This window comes from Helianthus annuus, chromosome 14 (genome assembly GCF_002127325.2).
Source record: "Helianthus annuus cultivar XRQ/B chromosome 14, HanXRQr2.0-SUNRISE, whole genome shotgun sequence".
Lineage (NCBI taxonomy): Eukaryota > Viridiplantae > Streptophyta > Magnoliopsida > Asterales > Asteraceae > Helianthus > Helianthus annuus.
In genome coordinates, this window is record NC_035446.2 from 152,643,729 (window position 1) to 152,662,429 (window position 18,701).

At 39.5% G+C, this 18,701-nt stretch overlaps 2 protein-coding genes across 2 annotated transcripts; one reads left to right on the top strand and one right to left on the bottom strand.

The window, feature by feature from the left end:
* Window positions 1-1,548: 1,548 nt before the first annotated feature.
* Window positions 1,549-3,120, bottom strand: LOC110904401 (glutathione S-transferase T3-like). Its single transcript, XM_022150257.2, has 2 exons — window positions 2,619-3,120; window positions 1,549-2,294 (listed from the first exon to the last, which is right to left on the bottom strand). The coding sequence occupies exons 1-2, from the start codon at window positions 3,103-3,105 to the stop codon at window positions 1,564-1,566; spliced, it is 1,218 nt and encodes a 405-aa protein (XP_022005949.1). The 5' UTR covers window positions 3,106-3,120; the 3' UTR covers window positions 1,549-1,563.
* A 2,053-nt stretch (window positions 3,121-5,173) lies between these two features.
* Window positions 5,174-7,888, top strand: LOC110904402 (exocyst complex component EXO70H1). The gene has a single exon (XM_022150258.2). It carries the CDS (start codon window positions 5,858-5,860, stop codon window positions 7,739-7,741), a length of 1,884 nt encoding a protein of 627 aa, XP_022005950.1. The 5' UTR covers window positions 5,174-5,857; the 3' UTR covers window positions 7,742-7,888.
* The last annotated feature ends 10,813 nt before the right edge of the window (window positions 7,889-18,701 follow it).

Genomic DNA, 18,701 nt, shown 5'->3' on the forward strand with positions numbered 1-18,701 from the left:
ATTATTTGTCATCTTAATAATAAATGTATTTGAAATTATTTTTATTATTTAACTTACATTGATTAAACTCAACTATAATATTTATAAAAAATAATAAGTCAAGCTCGAAACTTATTTTTAGACTCTGACTCGTTTATGCTCGACTCAGTTTGAACTTTTGCAAAAGGTTTTTAAGTAGCTTACGAGAGTCTTGACTGCTTAGCATATGGTAAAGAGTTAATTACATAGTTAGTCCCTGTGGTTTGCACAAAGTAACATACTTAGGTACTAATAGTTTAAAATCACATTATAGGGTATTAACTTTTCATTTTGTAACGTTTGGAGGTATTAACGTTATTTGTAGGTTTAAAATCACATTCTATTAGTACCTAAGTATGTTATTTTGTGCAAACCACAGGGACTAACTATGTTAATACCCTAGAAGTTAATACCTCCAAACGTTACAAAATGAAAGTTAATACCTTAGAAGGTGATTTTAAATTATTAGTATCTAAGTATGTAATTTTGTGCAAACCAGGTTTAAAATCACATTCTATTAGTACCTAAGTATGTTATTTTGTGCAAACCACAGGGACTAACTATGTTAATACCCTAGAAGTTAATACCTCCAAACGTTACAAAATGAAAAGTTAATACCCTATAATGTGATTTTAAACTATTAGTACCTAAGTATGTTATTTTGTGCAAACCACAAGGACTAACTATGTAATTAACTCTATGGTAAATTACCATACTCTTAATTTGCCTGAACTATGAAATATTAACCTTGTTAATAAACAATGATATTTTAAGGTTTCAATTTAACCCATTATACTTGAAATAATATATACGCTTTATACATGTATGCTTAACTTTTTTTTTCTTGATGAGTTAAATGTCATTTTCGTCCCTGTGGTTTGTCCATTTTTGCCAATCCAAACCAAATTTCAAATTTGTATCATTTTCATCACTAACACTTTTGAAATATGCTAGTTCCGTCTAAAAAATTAAGGTTGAATCAAATAATTGGACAAAACATAGGGACGAAAATGACATTTAACTCCGTCTTTTTTAGGGAACTGACATATTTCAAGAATGTCAGGTATGAAAATAGTATAAGTTTGAAATTTGGCCTGAACTGGCCTAATTGAACAAACTGCAGTGACGAGTCTGTTAACTCTTTCTTGATATTCTGGTATAAATACGACTTCATTATTTGTTTACTCTTCGGTCAAGTTGTATTCAAATTTGATATCGTAAATGTTATACCGAAACAAATCGATATAATCCGGATTTTGGCTAAAGTCAGGGCATGTGTAGTCATAAAGCCCTCAAAGGGGCGTTATGCGACATGTGGCATGCCACGTCACCCCGGGGCTTTATGGGGCTTTATGTAATTTGAGGCCGTAGTCATAAAGCCCCTGTGTAATCATTACTCTTTTTTAATTTTTAATTTTTTAATTCATTTTGTTTTTTAAAAATAAAATTCATTTCATTAAATAAAAAAAGTACAATAAAATAAAAAAAACATGAAACTAGAAAAAAAACATTAAACTAGCATAAAAAAAATTACACAATCAAAGATTATATTTTTTTTTCAATCCGCTCCTTTTGAGCCAACGCCATTTTCAAAGCTTTTCCCGTTAAGTGGTCATGCGGTTTGGAGTAGAAGTCAAAGTCGTGAGCCCATTGTCGATCCCGCATAATCTCCGTAACTTTTTCGTTCTCCTCCAAACGTTTGTTACCGAGTTCGTGTATGTCTTGAAGCCGCTTGTTTATCTCCGAAAATGCGTGACTCATATCCGTTCCCATAGACATCGACGACGACTCGGGTTTTTTCGCCCGGCTTTTTCTTCCGGGCGGTCTTGGTAGCTCCTCCACCGGCTCGTCATCCGGAATATCCTCGTTCAAGCCGATGTTTCGAGCGTCGGAGGTTGGCGTTTCGGGTTCACCCGACTCGTTTGTTTTGGACCTCTTTGATGGCCGTGTATTTCCCGAACGACCACTAGGAGTAGTTACGACGGCCCATTTGGGGCTATGGCGAAGGATTTGCCAACACTTCATGTACGGGAAATGGCCATTAGCGTTCGTATACTCGACCAATGCCTCTTGCGTAATGTCTTCATCGCTACTTCCACTTTTCCACCCGGAATACAAGCGTTGGTACACGGTTTGAAAGTTTGTGCACTTCTTGTTTATATCGGACCACTTCCCCGATATAGAGTCCGGTAGGCGGTATTCCTCTCCCCTACCCATGAGCTCGAAAAAGAGTTCTCGTATTCGGTTCCAAAATACGGTTTTACTTTGATTGTTTGCTACACACAAAACAATATAAAATGTTAGCTCAAAATTTAAAAAATAAAAACTGGAAATAATAAAAAACAGAAAAAAAAATAAAAAACAGAAAGTAATTAAAAAACAGAAAATAAACAGAAAATAATAAAACAGAAAATAAATAACAGAAAATTATAAAACAGAAAATAAAAACAAAAAACTGAAAATAAAAAAACACAAAATAAATAAAAAACCAAAAATAAAAATAAAACAGAAAAAAAATTTAAAAACAGAAAATAAAAAACCGAAAATTAAAAAAAAAAAAACAGAAGAAAAATATAAAAACAGAAAAAAAATAAACATACCTATGACCGGGTCCTCCGAAACATCGATGAAAGCGCGGGTTAACGCATACTCCTCTTCGGGCTCCCACGTTTGCACATTTTTTTTCGTTCGGGTGTTGTTTTCCACTTTCTTTTTATGTGCCCGTTTTGCTTTTCCTTTTCCTTTTTGCGTCTCCGGTTGCGTATCCGGTACCTCGGGTTGCGTCTCCGGAACAACATCGGGTTCGTGTAGTGGGGAGCCGAACGCTTGAGCCGACCCAAACGCTTGAGACGACCCCATCCCATCCATGTTTTGACTTGGGTTCCACCCGTAGAGATTAGGATCCCATGATAGCGGTTGGTTCAAAAGATTCATGAACCCGGGACTTTGTTGATTGTAATCGAGAAAACCGGAGCCGAAAGGGTTGGGTCTAGTGGGAACCGGTGCCACGGGACGAGTAGGATTGCCACTTTGGTTTGGGTCCGCACTAGATCGGGGAGGAATGAAGCCCCGGTTGAATGGATTCATTGTATAAAATATTTAAGAATTGTATAAAATATTGAGAGAGAATGATTTTAAAGGAAAGTTTAAAAAGAAATTGAATTTTTTTTTTATTAAATTCGACCGTTTGTAACGGTCAAAAAATTTAAAACAATTGTTCATCACGCCGCTATAATGTTCGCGCTGGCCAAAAAATTTCAAACATGGCGCCGGAGGGGCGGTGTTCGCGGCGCTATAATGGCGCTGTGGCCCCTTCTCGCGCCCGAGTACACATTGCCTCATAAGGGAAACCCCACTTGTAATCTTTTAATCATGAAGGAATATAGAGGGAGGTAGCTCGAAATTTCGTGGTCTTGTGACACAAGAAAAATCCATTTTCCTGGAAAAGGATATGTTGGCCGCGTCAGCTTTCCTGCGTTCACCTATTGTCAGGTTATTGCTGACACGTCATACATGACAAGTTAAAAAGGCAGATATCATATTTTACTCGTTTTTTTTAGAAGAAAAGAATCTGAACACTAACTAATTTTATATAAACTAAATTAGAAAATAATTTTAAAATACACTTACATAACAGAATTTTACTTCAATGTATATGCACTTAGTTTATATTTTTATTAACTTCAAACGTAAATATGTTGCAGTTTTATTTACTATAATATACATTTTATCATTTTTTCAAAAAAAAAAAATATTTTTAACCAAACTTTCACATTCATATTTTTTCCTTCTAATTATAAAAACCATTCAAGGTTTAATATTGTTCCATTGTTGTAAACAAAATTTCAATCATAAATATTCTGTTTAGGTAACTGAATTTAAACAAATTTCATAACAATAAAAAGAGAAAAATGCCCGGATAGTCCCTGTGGTTTCACATTTTTTCACCTATAGTCCCTATCTTTCTAAAACTACTTAAATAGTCCCCAAGTTTTCATGTTTTATTCTCGGATAGTCCCTGGGTCTAACTTCAGTTTGTTTTCTCTGTTAAAATGATGTGAAATGACAAAAATACCCTTTCCTTAAAAGCCAAACCATAGGGACTATCCCTACATCTTCTTCATCTTCTTCAAAACCCTAGCCCCCATTAGTTTTATCTCACAATATACACACACATAACCTGCATAACCAAGAGAGAGAGTGAGATTCGACCGAGAGAGAGAGAGAGAGAGAGAACCGGGGGAGAGAGAGGCGAGATCGAGACGGGTGGTCTCCGGCCACCTGGTCGCGACGGCAGGGAGGTGGTTCGAGTGGAGGTATGGTGGGTGATTGATACGTGATGACGATGGTGGTGGCACAGCGGCGGAGCAGTGGTGTGTGGTACAGTGGTGTGTGGTACAGTGGTGTGTGCTAATTTATCCTCCGAATGTTGTCAGACCAACCAACCCACCTTCTTCCTCGTGTCCGATTACCACCCCAACCACCATCTACCCTTCACCCTACCTCACCTCCAATACCGTCGACCGACCACCTATTGCCGTCACCCACCACTTCCGATTGTTCCGGCCGGTCGCCATTACCATCCACCGTCGACATTCACTTCTGGCCAATGAATACCCACCACTGACCGACTTCCGATTAACCTCCGTTGATTGCCGATAAACTGTCATTCAGCTCTGATTAACAAATAAAGTTGCATAATTTCTCTGTTGTTCAGTGAATCCAGGTACAAAAGTTGCAAAATTGTTTGATTTTTTTGGATGTTTTACATTCTTGTTGACTGAATCAATGAAGATTGATATGTAGTATTGAGTTTGATTAGTGAAAAAAAATGTTTGAATACAGAGATGGGTCAGGGAATGTAATCTTGAGAAATCTGATGTTGAGATTGATAATGCAAAAACAGGAGGTTAGCTAGATTATAAGTTGAAGGTATGATAAAAAGAGAAGTGGGATGTGAGTAAAACTGCTGGAAAATGGGTTCCTAGGCGGTTCAATCGGTAATCCCTCACTTCTGTTCTTTTAGATTTGAGCAGAGTGACTGTGGCGGTGATGGTGGAGGGTGGAGGAGAGTGATGGTGGGTGGAGGTTGAAGATGAAGTGTGGTGGTGGGGTTTTATAAATAAAAATGAAGAAGATGCCCAGATAGTCCCTATGGTTTGGCCTTTTAAGGAAAGGGTATTTTTGTCATTTCACATCATTTTAACAGAGAAAACAAACTGAAGTTAGACCCAGGGACTATCCGAGAACAAAACGTGAAAACTTGGGGACTATTCAAGTAGTTTTAGAAAGATAGGGACTATAGGTAAAAAAAGATGAAACCACAGGGACTATCCGGGCATTTTTCTCCAATAAAAATATGAAACTTTCCAAGACTAAAATTCTAGTAATTCGATAGCTAACAATATTGAACAAACTTGCAATTTTATATTACATCAATTCATGAGTTTCCGATGCATGTTGCTAGTAAAAAAAGTTGTACAATAGAAAAATACTCTCTTATGACTTTTATAAAGTAATCATGGAACTTGGTTACAAAGAAAATCTGTCTGTTAATGTTCTGGACTCTGGAACATTTCAAGTTCCCACTAAAATGGATAAAAGTCAATATCCAATACCAGTAACGGAACTTTTGTCTTTCTTTCTTTCTATTCACGCCCCCTGATCTCTGTGTCGTCTATATATACCCCTCACGCACCCCACAACATTCACTTCCAAATTTTACATTTCTCCACACACACCAAAACTGAAATTTCTCCTTTTAAATAGTACCAACATCCATTCTTTTCAGTCCCATACAGTATCATACAACTTCTTGTTTAAATTTCTACATCCAAATATGAAGAAATTTGGCTTTTCTCCTAAGCGTTCTTCGTCTTCTTTCATTGCTCATTATCCTTCCCCTTCACGTTTCGCCTTACCGGCTCCCACAAGAAGTTTATCAGACTCGGTTATGGTCCAGACGCTCGGGCTCGCAGAGCCCGTCATCGTCAAATGGGATCCCGAATCCTCCACGTACGCTAAAGTCACCTCGTTGTTCTACGAAAATCGTACGGAGGCTTTCGAGTTTATCAAGATTGTAAACAAGCTTCATAAAGCCATGCATTCATTAGCTGCTGAGAATTCTAACTCAGAGTTGCTGATCAGAGCTCAGCATCTCATGCAAATCGCCATGAAGCGGCTGGAGAAAGAGTTTTATCAAATTCTTTCATTGAATCGAGCACAGTTAGACCCGGAATCCGTCTCAACTCGATCGTCTAGGACTTCGCCTAGATCGAGTTTGAGTTTAACGGAATTATTTGATGAGTCTGATGATGAGGTACGCGTTGCTGGCGAATTGATTACCGAAGTTGAAAATGCTGCTGAAGGAGTCATGAAGGATCTGAAAACCATAGCAGATTGTATGATTTCATCTGGCTATGGTCTAGAATGTGTGAATATATATAAAGTAATTCGTAAATCGATAGTTGATGAAGGTATATACAAGCTGGGCATACAGAAGCTGAAACCTACTCATGTCCATAAAATGGATTTTGAGGTTTTAGATGTCAAAATCCAAAGCTGGTTGGACGCGCTAAAAATTGTCGTGAAAACGTTGTTTCACGGTGAAAGAGTTCTATGCGATCAAGTTTTCGCATCGTCTGATTCGATTCGTGAAGCTTGCTATACCGATATTACAAAAGAAGGCGCTTTGATATTGTTTGGGTTTCCAGAAATCGTAGCCAAAAACAGCAAGAAAGCACCGGAAAGAATCTTCCGGATGCTCGATATGTATACCGCAATAGCTGACCGATGGCCAGATATCGTTTTTCTTTTCTCGTTTCAGTCGACGTCTGTTGTGGTTAACCAAGCGGTTAACGCGTTGGTAAAACTCGGTGAGACAGTGCGACTAGATCTCACCGAGTACGAAGCGTTACTCAACAAAGAATCGTTGAAAACAACCGTCGCTGGCGCAGGAGTTCACAAAGTTACATTCGATACGATGAACTACCTTTCTCTCCTCGGAAACTATGGCGTATTAGCCGACATCCTGTTGGATAACCCACCACCCGAAAAGGTTCAAATGCCGGAAACTTTTATCGACAGATCATTCACAGAAGATTCTCCAGCACCCGCGTTATCGTTATGGTTAACATGGTTCATTTTCGTTCTCGTTTGTAAACTCGACGCAAAAGCGAAGCACTACAAAGACGTCTCTCAAGCGTACCTGTTCCTCGCTAACAACCTCCAACACATAATCTCGACGGTCCGGTCATCGAATCTCCGGTATCTTCTAGGCGACGACTGGATCAACAAACGAAAATCGGAAGTACAAAAGTTCGCAGCCAACTACGAACGGGTCGCGTGGGGCCAAGTAATCGACAGTGTTCCTAAAAACATGTCGGCTATGACTATGACGGCTGAAAATGCACGAGACTGTTTCAAGAAAATAAACACGTTATTTGATGAGACTCATCGTAAACAGTTAGTCGTTGAAATACCTAACAGTAAGCTACGTGACGAGATTAAAGTGTCGGTTGCGAGAAAACTGTTGCCAGCGTATACGGAATTTTACAATGCGTGGAGAGTTGAGATGGGAAAAAATAGAAAGTATGCTGGTGTTGTGAAGTACGCGCCTGAGGATATTGGGAACGCGCTTTCTGATTTGTTCTTCGGTTCTGGGAGCGCGTCGGCGTCAATGTCGTCGTCGTTATCAGAATCAAGAACGTCGCTTTCGCGGTGAACGGAGTCGCCGTCAAGCTTTAATTTTGGAAAAGCGATTTCGCATCACCTTCGATAGGAAGATTGTTTGTGTAAATTTATTCGGATCAATCCTTTCAGGAAAAAAGCTGTTGAGATTATATTTAAGTGTTAAATTTTTATTTGTTTATTATTGTATATCAACAAAAGCTATATATAATATTCACATATATCTTCTCTTTATCTATATATAGAGAGACAAAGTTAAAAAGAGGTGTAAAAATAAGATATAAAAATGTAATAATAATGAAAACCTTTAATAGAATCATACATGATAAATTATTTGATATGACTCCATTAACTTTCTTTTAATTATATTTATTTGAATTTGCTAATATATTTTTGGGTTATTGAATTTAATCACCCTCAACTATCAGTCTTTGATCGTTGCCAACCCCCAACTAACACTTTGACTCCTGGCACCTCCAACTTGACATTTCGTTTGTGCTAGCACCACATCGTTAACTGAGTACTAACTCAGTTAAATTTTTTATCCTATGTGGCCATTTTTTGATGATGTGGCTGGTTTTTGATGACATGTCAAGCTGAGGTGTAAAATATTATATATATATATATATATATATATATATATATATATATATATATATATAGGGCAAGGATAAATTGAAAACCCAGTTGAGTTGACTAAACCCTGAAAACCCATTAATGACCATTGATTAAGCTTCATGGATGGCTGAGATTTATTTTTGGTCATGACTGGATTTTGAATCCCTTTTGTCTATTTTTTAATATATTAAAGGTATGTGAAGGGCAATATGGGAAAGCCATTGTTTAATATAATCTCTTATAAGAAACAAAAGTCTGCATTGGTGTAAGAACTTGTAAGAACTTTACATCAACTACATCATTACCCCCTAATCTAAAACCCTATATCAGTCTACAAAATTTTCAAACGACCCAAAAATCACCGGAGACTCACAACCCCTCATATTCTTCAAAATTTCCTAAAACTCTCTCTCTCTCTCATAGTCTTCAACATGTACTGGTGAGATTTTGGTATGAATGTGAGATTTTGATGCCTTGGGATAATTGTAACTCCATGTGCATGTACTGGTGAAACCACAAAAAGAATCGTCCCCATTTTTACATTGTTTATCAAAACCACACAAAGCCCTTCTTTCTCTCAACTTCATCCCAGCATCGAAGAAGAGTTCAAGATCTATCTACTTATCCGTCTGGTTACATTAAAGGTAAGCATAGGTTTGTGCTTTCTCTCTCTTTATATACATTTCCATATCTCTCTCTTTAAAAACATTCATCTTCTAAAAGATCATCCATATCCAAAAGTACTCTGATTTTTGGTGGGTGGGAAAGATGCTCTAGACCCAAAAAGATGCTCTGAATCCAAAAGATCATCCACATCCAAAAGATGATCCGGAAAAACGCTACCAGATCCAAAAAAAGCTCCAGATCCGGTTGAAGATGTTCGATGTTGAAGATGATGTTTCAGATGGCGGTTCGATGTTGAAGATGATCTAAAAGATTTTCGAGGTTGAACATGATGTTCCAGATCTAAAAGATACTCGATACCCATAAGTATGTTTGTTTAGTTTTTTTTTCAGATTTGCAACTTTTTGTGTCACACCCCGACCGCGTATAACATGCAACCGCGGCGGAAAACGTCGGGGAGTGTTGTGAACAGAATTAATTGTTACATAACCATGGCATACAAGCTGTATTTTATTTATAAAACATGGGTGTTACATTGTCTTAAAACAGAAAGCACAGAGTTCAGAACATAATTATACTAGCCTATCTTCATTGTTAGGCACTAAGGCACAGGTCCGCCCTAGTAATGTGATCAACGCCTTATGGAACAACACCTGAAAACACATGTGAAAGTAGGTACGTCAGCATAAAAATGCCTGTGAGATACATAGGTTTTGTGAAAATGTGATTCATGACTTGAGTTTAAAGAATGTTTAATAACAGTCAGTCATGAACCTTGTACTTTGTCTTGCTTTGTAAATCATTTGAAAAACGAAATCATCAGATGATATGTATAGATAAGTGCAAGGTTAAACGAGTAACCCAGTAAAATGAGTTGAATATAATAAGTTGTTTTTGTAAGGTAATGTCTCATGAAAAGCATGTTACTTGTATAAAATGTCATGTGTATAAACTGAAATGATTTAGATAACGCTAAGATATGTAATATTATACAAACATTTATATATAGGAAGTACCAGCGGCGTATCCACCATGTTTGCATCATACTACATACTCCATGTTACTTAAACCATTTACCCAAACCAATCCACCATGTAAATTGTTCATGTATAACCCAAATGTCAAGTGTTATTGTGTAAACCATGTCAAATGTCTATGTTCAATGTAAACCACCAAGTGTGTATGTCAATGTCAAAATGTTTATGTTCAATGTAAGTCAGGTAATGTGAAATCCCAAAATGTATTATATATGGTAAGCGAAATGTATCAACTTAAACCATATGCACAAAACAAGTCGTTGAAGTAGAACGTGGTTTAAATCAACGTTATGTTCTGTGGAAAATGCATGCTCAATTTGGTAATAACATTTATGCGGTATTGTAAACTATGCATACATCCAAGCCTTGAGACTGCGGCGATAAACCCTTAAACAAATTAAAGGTTTATCTAAGTTATGTATATCGAATTCGGTCATTCCTTCCAGTCCTATCAAACCCAGGACTTCAGGAATGGGAGTTGTCAATTCCTATGGTACCACTACCTACTAACGAACGGCGTAGCTAGTGTTAATGAATGTATTGTCCCATGTTAAACAAACCAAATGTCATAACAAAATGAAGGCATGTGATGTAAACAATTTGCACTAAGTATGCTAAGTAAACATACGAAGCAGAAATGTTTATGTAAATCAATGTGTCCATATGCTGAGTAAACATACGCAACAGAAATGTTCATGTAAATCAATGTGTCCATACGTTGAGTAAACATATGCAACAGAAATGTTCATGTAAATCAATGTGTCCATATGCTGAGTAAACATATGCAACAGAAATGTTCATGTAAATCGATGTGCCCATATGCTGAGTAAGCATATGCAGCAAAAGTGTTATGTAAATCAATGTACTAAGTACGCACACAATGGGCATACATAGCATAAAATGTAATGAAATCATGTACTATAATGTACTAATGAGCATAGCATATATACGATGTGAAAACATGGAAAGCATGAAAGTAACAGATAGGCACATGTGTTTCACCCCAAAACAGTTTGGAAAACAGTAAAAGATGGGGTTCTATGTACTCACCTGAGGTTGCTTTGAGTTCTTGTATAATAACCGGATAATGCGAAAGATCACGGGATATCAACGGCACCTAATAGGTAGCTATGTTAATATACCGGACCAAATCGGAAGGATCGGACAGTACGCGGGTTCGTAAACCAAGCGAGTATGGAGACTCGTGTAATATGGTTTAACAAAGCCTACATACCAAAATGAAACTTAATCTAAGTGCTTACGGTCCATCACGACCCGTTTAGGTAGCTTATGCTACCCTAACGCGTCGTTCGCGTAGAACGCGTTCGGAACGCCTAACATTGAGACCACACGGTATAACCTCGGAAGGTTATAGCTATGGTCACCTAGTGTGTTTGGTCGGGTCCTAATGACCGACCAAATGGGTCGGGTTCGAAAGTATAAGCGATGGTTTAAATCGCTTACCTTACGACCCTATATAAGCACTAAACTAAAAGTGACGAGCTAAGCATGTTAGAACATGCTTAACTAAGTTTAGAAACAGGTTTGGCATCAAAACAAACGGCTTTGATGCCCACGAGTAGTTTGGTTACAAAATACGCGAGAATGCGCATTTTGGCCGAAACTACGGCTCGTCACTGAGCCTAGGCAACGGGGTAATCAGTAGGTATGGTCACTACGGACCATAACCATCGTGATCACGCTCACGTTATGAAGTTCCATGAACTTCGCATCGACCATAAGCTGGTCAACGCAGAAAGTCAACTAAACGTCGACTTTCGGACTCGAAAAGCGAATAAAAGAGCGAAAGAAGACTTACGGAGGGTCCCCGAGTGCTAATCTAGATCTAATAGCTCAGGTATGAAGCAAAGGCATCAACTTAGAGCATTTAGATCTGATTTTGTGGGTTTTTACACAAAAGGGGGGGGGTATTTATAGGAAAAGTGGAACCGTTAGGATCGTTTTATCGAATATCGTGCTTTGATCTCGTACGTACATGTGTCTAGTGGATAAGTTCAGTGAACTTGGCCTTTGGCCCTTCATTGGGTGAAGAGGCATTGCCCTTTGATCGAACGAAAGGCCAGATTCTGCATTTATTGCAAAATCTTTCTGTCAGACATGTTCACGCGCCCCGCGTAAGGATTTGGCAAATCCTTACGCGCCCCGCCTAAGGTTCCCAGACCAGAATTTTCAATTTTGGTCCCTGCACTTCAAAAACACGTATTTTGGCCCATTTTTGGCACGTTTAAGCCCCGTTAACCTCATTTCAAGGCTCTAAGATGAAGTTAAAGTGTAGGGGACTTGAAATATGCTCAAAAATATTCCGGATGTCGGTTCGTTTGGCCGTACGATCGCGATGTTCGCTTAATTACGACGGAATGCGCATAAGCGTAAAAGACGATCCAAATGACGCGACGAATGGATTTTTCTCATGCCAAACACTAAGGCATAATATAAGGATGCTTACATAAATTTTTGGATGTCCGGATGTATTTAGAACGTAAGTTATGCGCGAAAGTGCAAACTTATGCACTTTTTTGACACTTTTAGTCCCTGAATCATCCAAAAGCTTGTTTTTGCCATACCAAAGCCTTCAAAACTTATTTCTAAGTTATGTAAAGGTTATTTAAGGTATGTTGAGTATATGTTGATGTTCCGGAGTATTTGTCGCATTAAGCTGAGTACGTTTACGCACTAGTTAGCGTATAACTCTCCAGAAAGCGATGTAGAGTTTGGAATTGAATAAAATTCAAAACACGAAAAATGTAAAGCACAACGAAACAAACATTGGGATCAAATAACATTATTTTATTGATAATTGAACTATTCACAATGATTACAAGCACAAATGTTACAGTCTCCCCTACTTGTGGAAATTTCGTCCCGAAATTTATTTAGAGGAAACTGATTGAAAAAGATGCGGATATTTGGCCTTCATTTGATCTTCACGTTCCCAAGTAAACTCGGGTCCACGCTTAGATTCCCAACGAACCTTGACCAAAGGAATGCGCTTGCGTTTGAGCCACTTGACTTCACGTTCCATGATTTCTACCGGTTTCTCAACAAACTTCAGTGTTTTATCAACACGAATTTCGTCAAGCGGTATGTGGAGGTTTTCATCAGCTAAACACCTCTTGAGATTGGACACGTGAAAGGTTGGATGAACATTTCCAAGTTCAGGAGGTAACTCAAGTCTGTAGGCTACCTTACCGATTCTTTCGACGATCTTGAATGGTCCAACATATCTAGGTGCAAGTTTTCCTTTCTTTCCAAATCTGATCACACCTTTCCAAGGTGAGACCTTAAGTAATACACGATCACCGACTTGAAAATCCAAGGGTTTGCGTTTTAGATCCGCGTAACTCTTCTGACGGTTTCTAGTTGTCTGAAGGTTTTCACGAACTTTCTTTACCTTTTCTGTTGTCTCTAGAATGATGGCAGGTCCGGTAAGCTGAGCCTCGCCAATCTCATTCCAGCAGACTGGTGAACGACATTTTCGACCATAGAGAGCCTCGAAAGGAGCCATGTTGATGCTGGAGTGATAACTGTTGTTGTAGGAGAATTCAATCAAAGGAAGATGTGAATCCCAACTACCACCAAAGTCGATCACACAAGCTCTGAGCATATCCTCCAGTGTCTGGATTGTTCTTTCAGATTGACCATCCGTTTGCGGATGATAGGCTGTGCTCAAATTAAGTTGAGACCCCATAGCAGATTGCATGGTTCTCCAAAAATGAGAAGTGAAACGAGCATCTCTGTCAGAAATGATGCTCAAAGGAACACCATGTCTAGCTACGATTTCATCCACGTAGATTTGAGCAAGTCTGTCAGCTGAATAATCCTCACGGATTGGCAAGAAATGTGCTGACTTGGTAAGACGATCAACGACTACCCAGATGGCATCGTGACCCTTCTTTGTGCGTGGGAGTTTAGTAATGAGATCCATCGTAATGTTTTCCCATTTCCAAACTGGGATCTCTGGTTGCTCCAATAAACCAGAAGGACGCTGATGTTCAGCCTTAACCTTAAGACAAGTAAGGCATTTGGATACGTATAAGGCAATGTCTTTCTTCATACCAGGCCACCAATACTGAATACGAAGATCCTTATACATCTTATCTGAGCCAGGATGAATAGAATAACGAGACTTATGGGCTTCATCCATAAGCAAGGTACGAAGATCATCTTGGCTTGGGACCCACAAACGGTCCATGAAATAGTACGATCCATTGTCTTTCAGCTCTAGAGCAGGTGTTATGTGATAAGGAAATTCCTTATCCATTAAACCTTGTGAAACACAAGCTTGTTGAGCCTGAGAAATACGAGCTTGGATATCGGTTTGAATAACAGATTGGACACGTACACAATGAAGCTTAGTACGTTCCTTGCGACTTAAAGCATCGGCTACGACATTCGCCTTACCAGGATGGTAGCGAATCTCGCAGTCGTAGTCGTTTAGAAGTTCAACCCAACGTCGTTGCCTCATGTTGAGTTCTTTCTGGTTGAAGATGTGTTGAAGACTCTTGTGGTCAGTGAAAACCACACATTTTGTGCCGTACAAATAGTGTCTCCAGATTTTAAGAGCAAAGACAACTGCACCCAACTCAAGATCATGAGTGGTGTAGTTCTTCTCATGTATCTTCAATTGTCTTGATGCGTATGCTATGACTTTGTTTCTTTGCATCAGGACGCAGCCAAGACCTAATTTAGATGCGTCGCAATAAACGACGAAATCATCGTTGCCCTCAGGCAATGTTAGGACAGGCGCGTCGCAAAGCTTTTGTTTCAAAGTCTGAAACGCTTCCTCTTGTTTGACTCCCCATTCAAATGGCTTGTTCTTCTGAGTTAGAGCAGTTAGAGGAACTGCAATCTTTGAGAAGTTCTCAATGAAGCGGCGGTAATAACCCGCTAGACCAAGAAAAGAACGAACTTCAGTAGGGGTAGTAGGCGTATCCCAATCCTTGATCGCACTGATCTTGGAGGGATCTACATGAATACCTTGTTTGTTGACAATGTGTCCTAAGAATTGAACTTCCTTAAGCCAGAATTCACACTTGGAGAATTTGGCGAAAAGTTGTTCTTTCTTCAGGAGTTCCAATGTAAGACGAAGATGTTGCTCATGATCAGCTCGCGTCTTAGAATATATCAAAATGTCATCGATAAAAACAATGATGAACTTATCTAAATAAGGCTTGCAGACCCTATTCATCAAGTCCATGAAAACAGCAGGAGCATTAGTCAAACCGAATGGCATGACTGTGAACTCGTAATGTCCATAACGAGTACGGAACGCTGTCTTTGGAATATCTTCTTCATGCACACGGAGCTGATGATACCCAGATCGAAGATCAATCTTTGAAAAATAAGAAGCGCCTTGCAATTGATCAAAGAGATCGTCAATGCGAGGTAGGGGATATCGATTCTTGATGGTAAGCTTGTTAAGCTCACGATAATCAATACACATCCTAAAAGATCCATCCTTCTTCTTTACAAAGAGAACGGGAGCACCCCAGGGTGAAAAGCTAGGACGGATAAAACCTTTGTCGGAGAGCTCCTGAAGTTGTTTAGATAATTCTTGCATCTCGGACGGTGCAAGACGGTATGGAGCCCTGGCAATGGGATTTGCACCAGGTACGAGATCAATACGGAACTCGACTTGGCGTGCTGGAGGTAGACCAGGTAAGTCTTCAGGGAATACTTCGGAATAATCCCGAACGACAGGAATATCTGAAATAGACTTACCCTTGCCTTTATCTGCTGTAACATGTGCTAAGAAAGCCACATAGTGCTTTCGCAGATACTTCCGTGCTTTAAAACAGGACATGAGTTTGAGACCACCGGCAGGCTTCTCACCACGAACCTGTAGGATCTCGCCTGTCGACAGCGGTATACGGACAATCTTCTCAGAACAAACTATTTCTGCGCGATGCTTAGATAACCAATCCATTCCCACTATAACGTCGAAGCTTCCAAGTTGCATTGGCGTGAGGTCAATAGGGAAAATATGGTCGTTAAGATTTAACTGGCAGTTGCGTAGAACAGAATTAAGAACAATGGGTTCACCACTGGCAACCTCTACTGTCAAAGGTTTACCTAGTTTCGTTCTAGACACGCGAAGCATTGTCTCGAAAGACAATGACACGAAACTCTTGTCGGCACCCGAATCAAAAAGAACAGATGCTGGCTGATTATTAATAAAGAACGTACCGTTCACCACCTCGTTGTCGGCTTGTGCTTCTTGTGCATTCATGTTGAAGACTCGACCTCGAGCCTGTGCTGGATTCTGGTTTGCATTCTGGTTCTGGTTGACTAGCCTTGGGCACCGGTTTCTGTAGTGGGTCAGATCCCCACAGTTATAACAAGCACCTGGTGGGTAGTTTGGTCGTGCAGCCTGACCCTGTTGCTGGGCAACTTGTGGAGCAGGGTTCTGGACTGCGTGATTTTGAGCAAATCGACAAACATTTGCAAGGTGACCTGACTTCCCACAGTTTGTACAGAAACGGCACTGATATTGTGGCTGGTGGTGACTGTTGCATTGATTGCACAAAGGTGCACTTCCTGAGTAGGGTTTCTTTGCTGGAGGCTGGTTGGGAGCTGCCTGGTTAGCTTGGGCCGTCACAGCAAAATTTTGGGAAGCCTTGCGCTTCCTTGACCCTCTTGAGGAACCAGATTCCTTTCCCTTCTTGTTCTGACCTTTCTTACTATCCTCTTTGTCAGCTGACTGCTTCTTGCCCTTGTCACCCTTTCTGTGTAACTTGTTCTTTCGAATCTGCGACTCAGTCAACGTCGCTGATAACTCGATCGCCTGACGTAGTGTGGTAGGGTTGCTACCAGTAAGAATGTCTTGTACTGAGTCAGGTAGGCCGTCGATGTATCTTTCGATGGCCTTATCGAGTGGGGTAACCATGGTTGGGCAGAGCAGACTCAACTCTTCAAACCTATCAGTGTAAGCCCTGTGCTCACCACTATCTTGCTTCAAAACATCAAATTCCTTCTCCAATGCTCGTTGTTCATGACGAGGACAGAATTCCCTCATCATAAGAGCTCTCAGTTGAGCCCATGTCTGAGCTAGAGCAACTTCTGCACCTTGATCTCTCATAACCCCATTCCACCATGTAAGAGCTCTCTTCTGAAACACGCTTGATGAAAACTCGACCTTGCGATTATCCGGACACTGCACGTGGCGAAAAGTGTTCTCGATGCTCTCGAACCACTGAAGAAGCCCAGTTGCTCCTTCAGAACCACTAAACTTGAGTGGCTTAGCCTGGTTAAAATCCTTGTATTTGCATATGCCATTGTTGTTGTTGTTGGCCTGGTTCCATTGAGCGAAGAGATTCGGGAATTGAGCAGCCATCTGCTGCGCAATAATCTCCGCCAGCTCGGCAGTGGCTATCTGGTTGTCGCGTCGAGGAGGCATTCTAGAAGAGAAAAACATGAAATGAAACGAGTGAGATGATTGGATGAAGAGAATGAGATGAAACAGAATCAATAAAAGCAAAGATGGTGGTTATGCATCGCAATGCAAACAAGCGATATGAAATGTCTAGTCAAAGTAAATGGGTCAGAATGAGTGTATCACGAAGACATGCTCGCCTATAAGTGAACACTCACCCCAAGAGTTCCCAGGTAAGAGTGACTGGTCCGATTATGTGGATTTGTACGAACACTCTAGCCTTAGACAGAAAACTCAGGGTACAGGCATTCACTCTTCCAGTTCGCACGTGTTCACACTATTTACCCAAAACTTTGACGAGTTTGAAAACTCAAAAGGAACTAAGCCAAATATGAGTCAAACTGGAAGGGTTCAAAACCTTATAACAAAGGGTTCAAAACCTTACAATAGAGGGTTCAAAACCTAGTAATCAATCATCCTAGAACAGATGATTAATTTTCAAAGCGGATTCGGAACCGAAGTTCCCGTTGTGGTTATCACCTAAGGATAGGTGATCTGCATGTTTTAAACTCTAAACACAAGATAACTTGTGTTAGGGTCCTAAAGTTATAGTCTAGGTCAAAGCATTACTAATAACCTAGTTCCCTATAACCAATGGCTCTGATACCAACTCTTCTGTCACACCCCGACCGCGTATAACATGCAACCGCGGCGGAAAACGTCGGGGAGTGTTGTGAACAGAATTAATTGTTACATAACCATGGCATACAAGCTGTATTTTATTTATAAAACATGGGTGTTACATTGTCTTAAAACAGAAAGCACAGAGTTCAGAACATAATTATACTAGCCTATCTTCATTGTTAGGCACTAAGGCACAGGTCCGCCCTAGTAATGTGATCAACGCCTTATGGAACAACACCTGAAAACACATGTGAAAGTAGGTACGTCAGCATAAAAATGCCTGTGAGATACATAGGTTTTGTGAAAATGTGATTCATGACTTGAGTTTAAAGAATGTTTAATAACAGTCAGTCATGAACCTTGTACTTTGTCTTGCTTTGTAAATCATTTGAAAAACGAAATCATCAGATGATATGTATAGATAAGTGCAAGGTTAAACGAGTAACCCAGTAAAATGAGTTGAATATAATAAGTTGTTTTTGTAAGGTAATGTCTCATGAAAAGCATGTTACTTGTATAAAATGTCATGTGTATAAACTGAAATGATTTAGATAACGCTAAGATATGTAATATTATACAAACATTTATATATAGGAAGTACCAGCGGCGTATCCACCATGTTTGCATCATACTACATA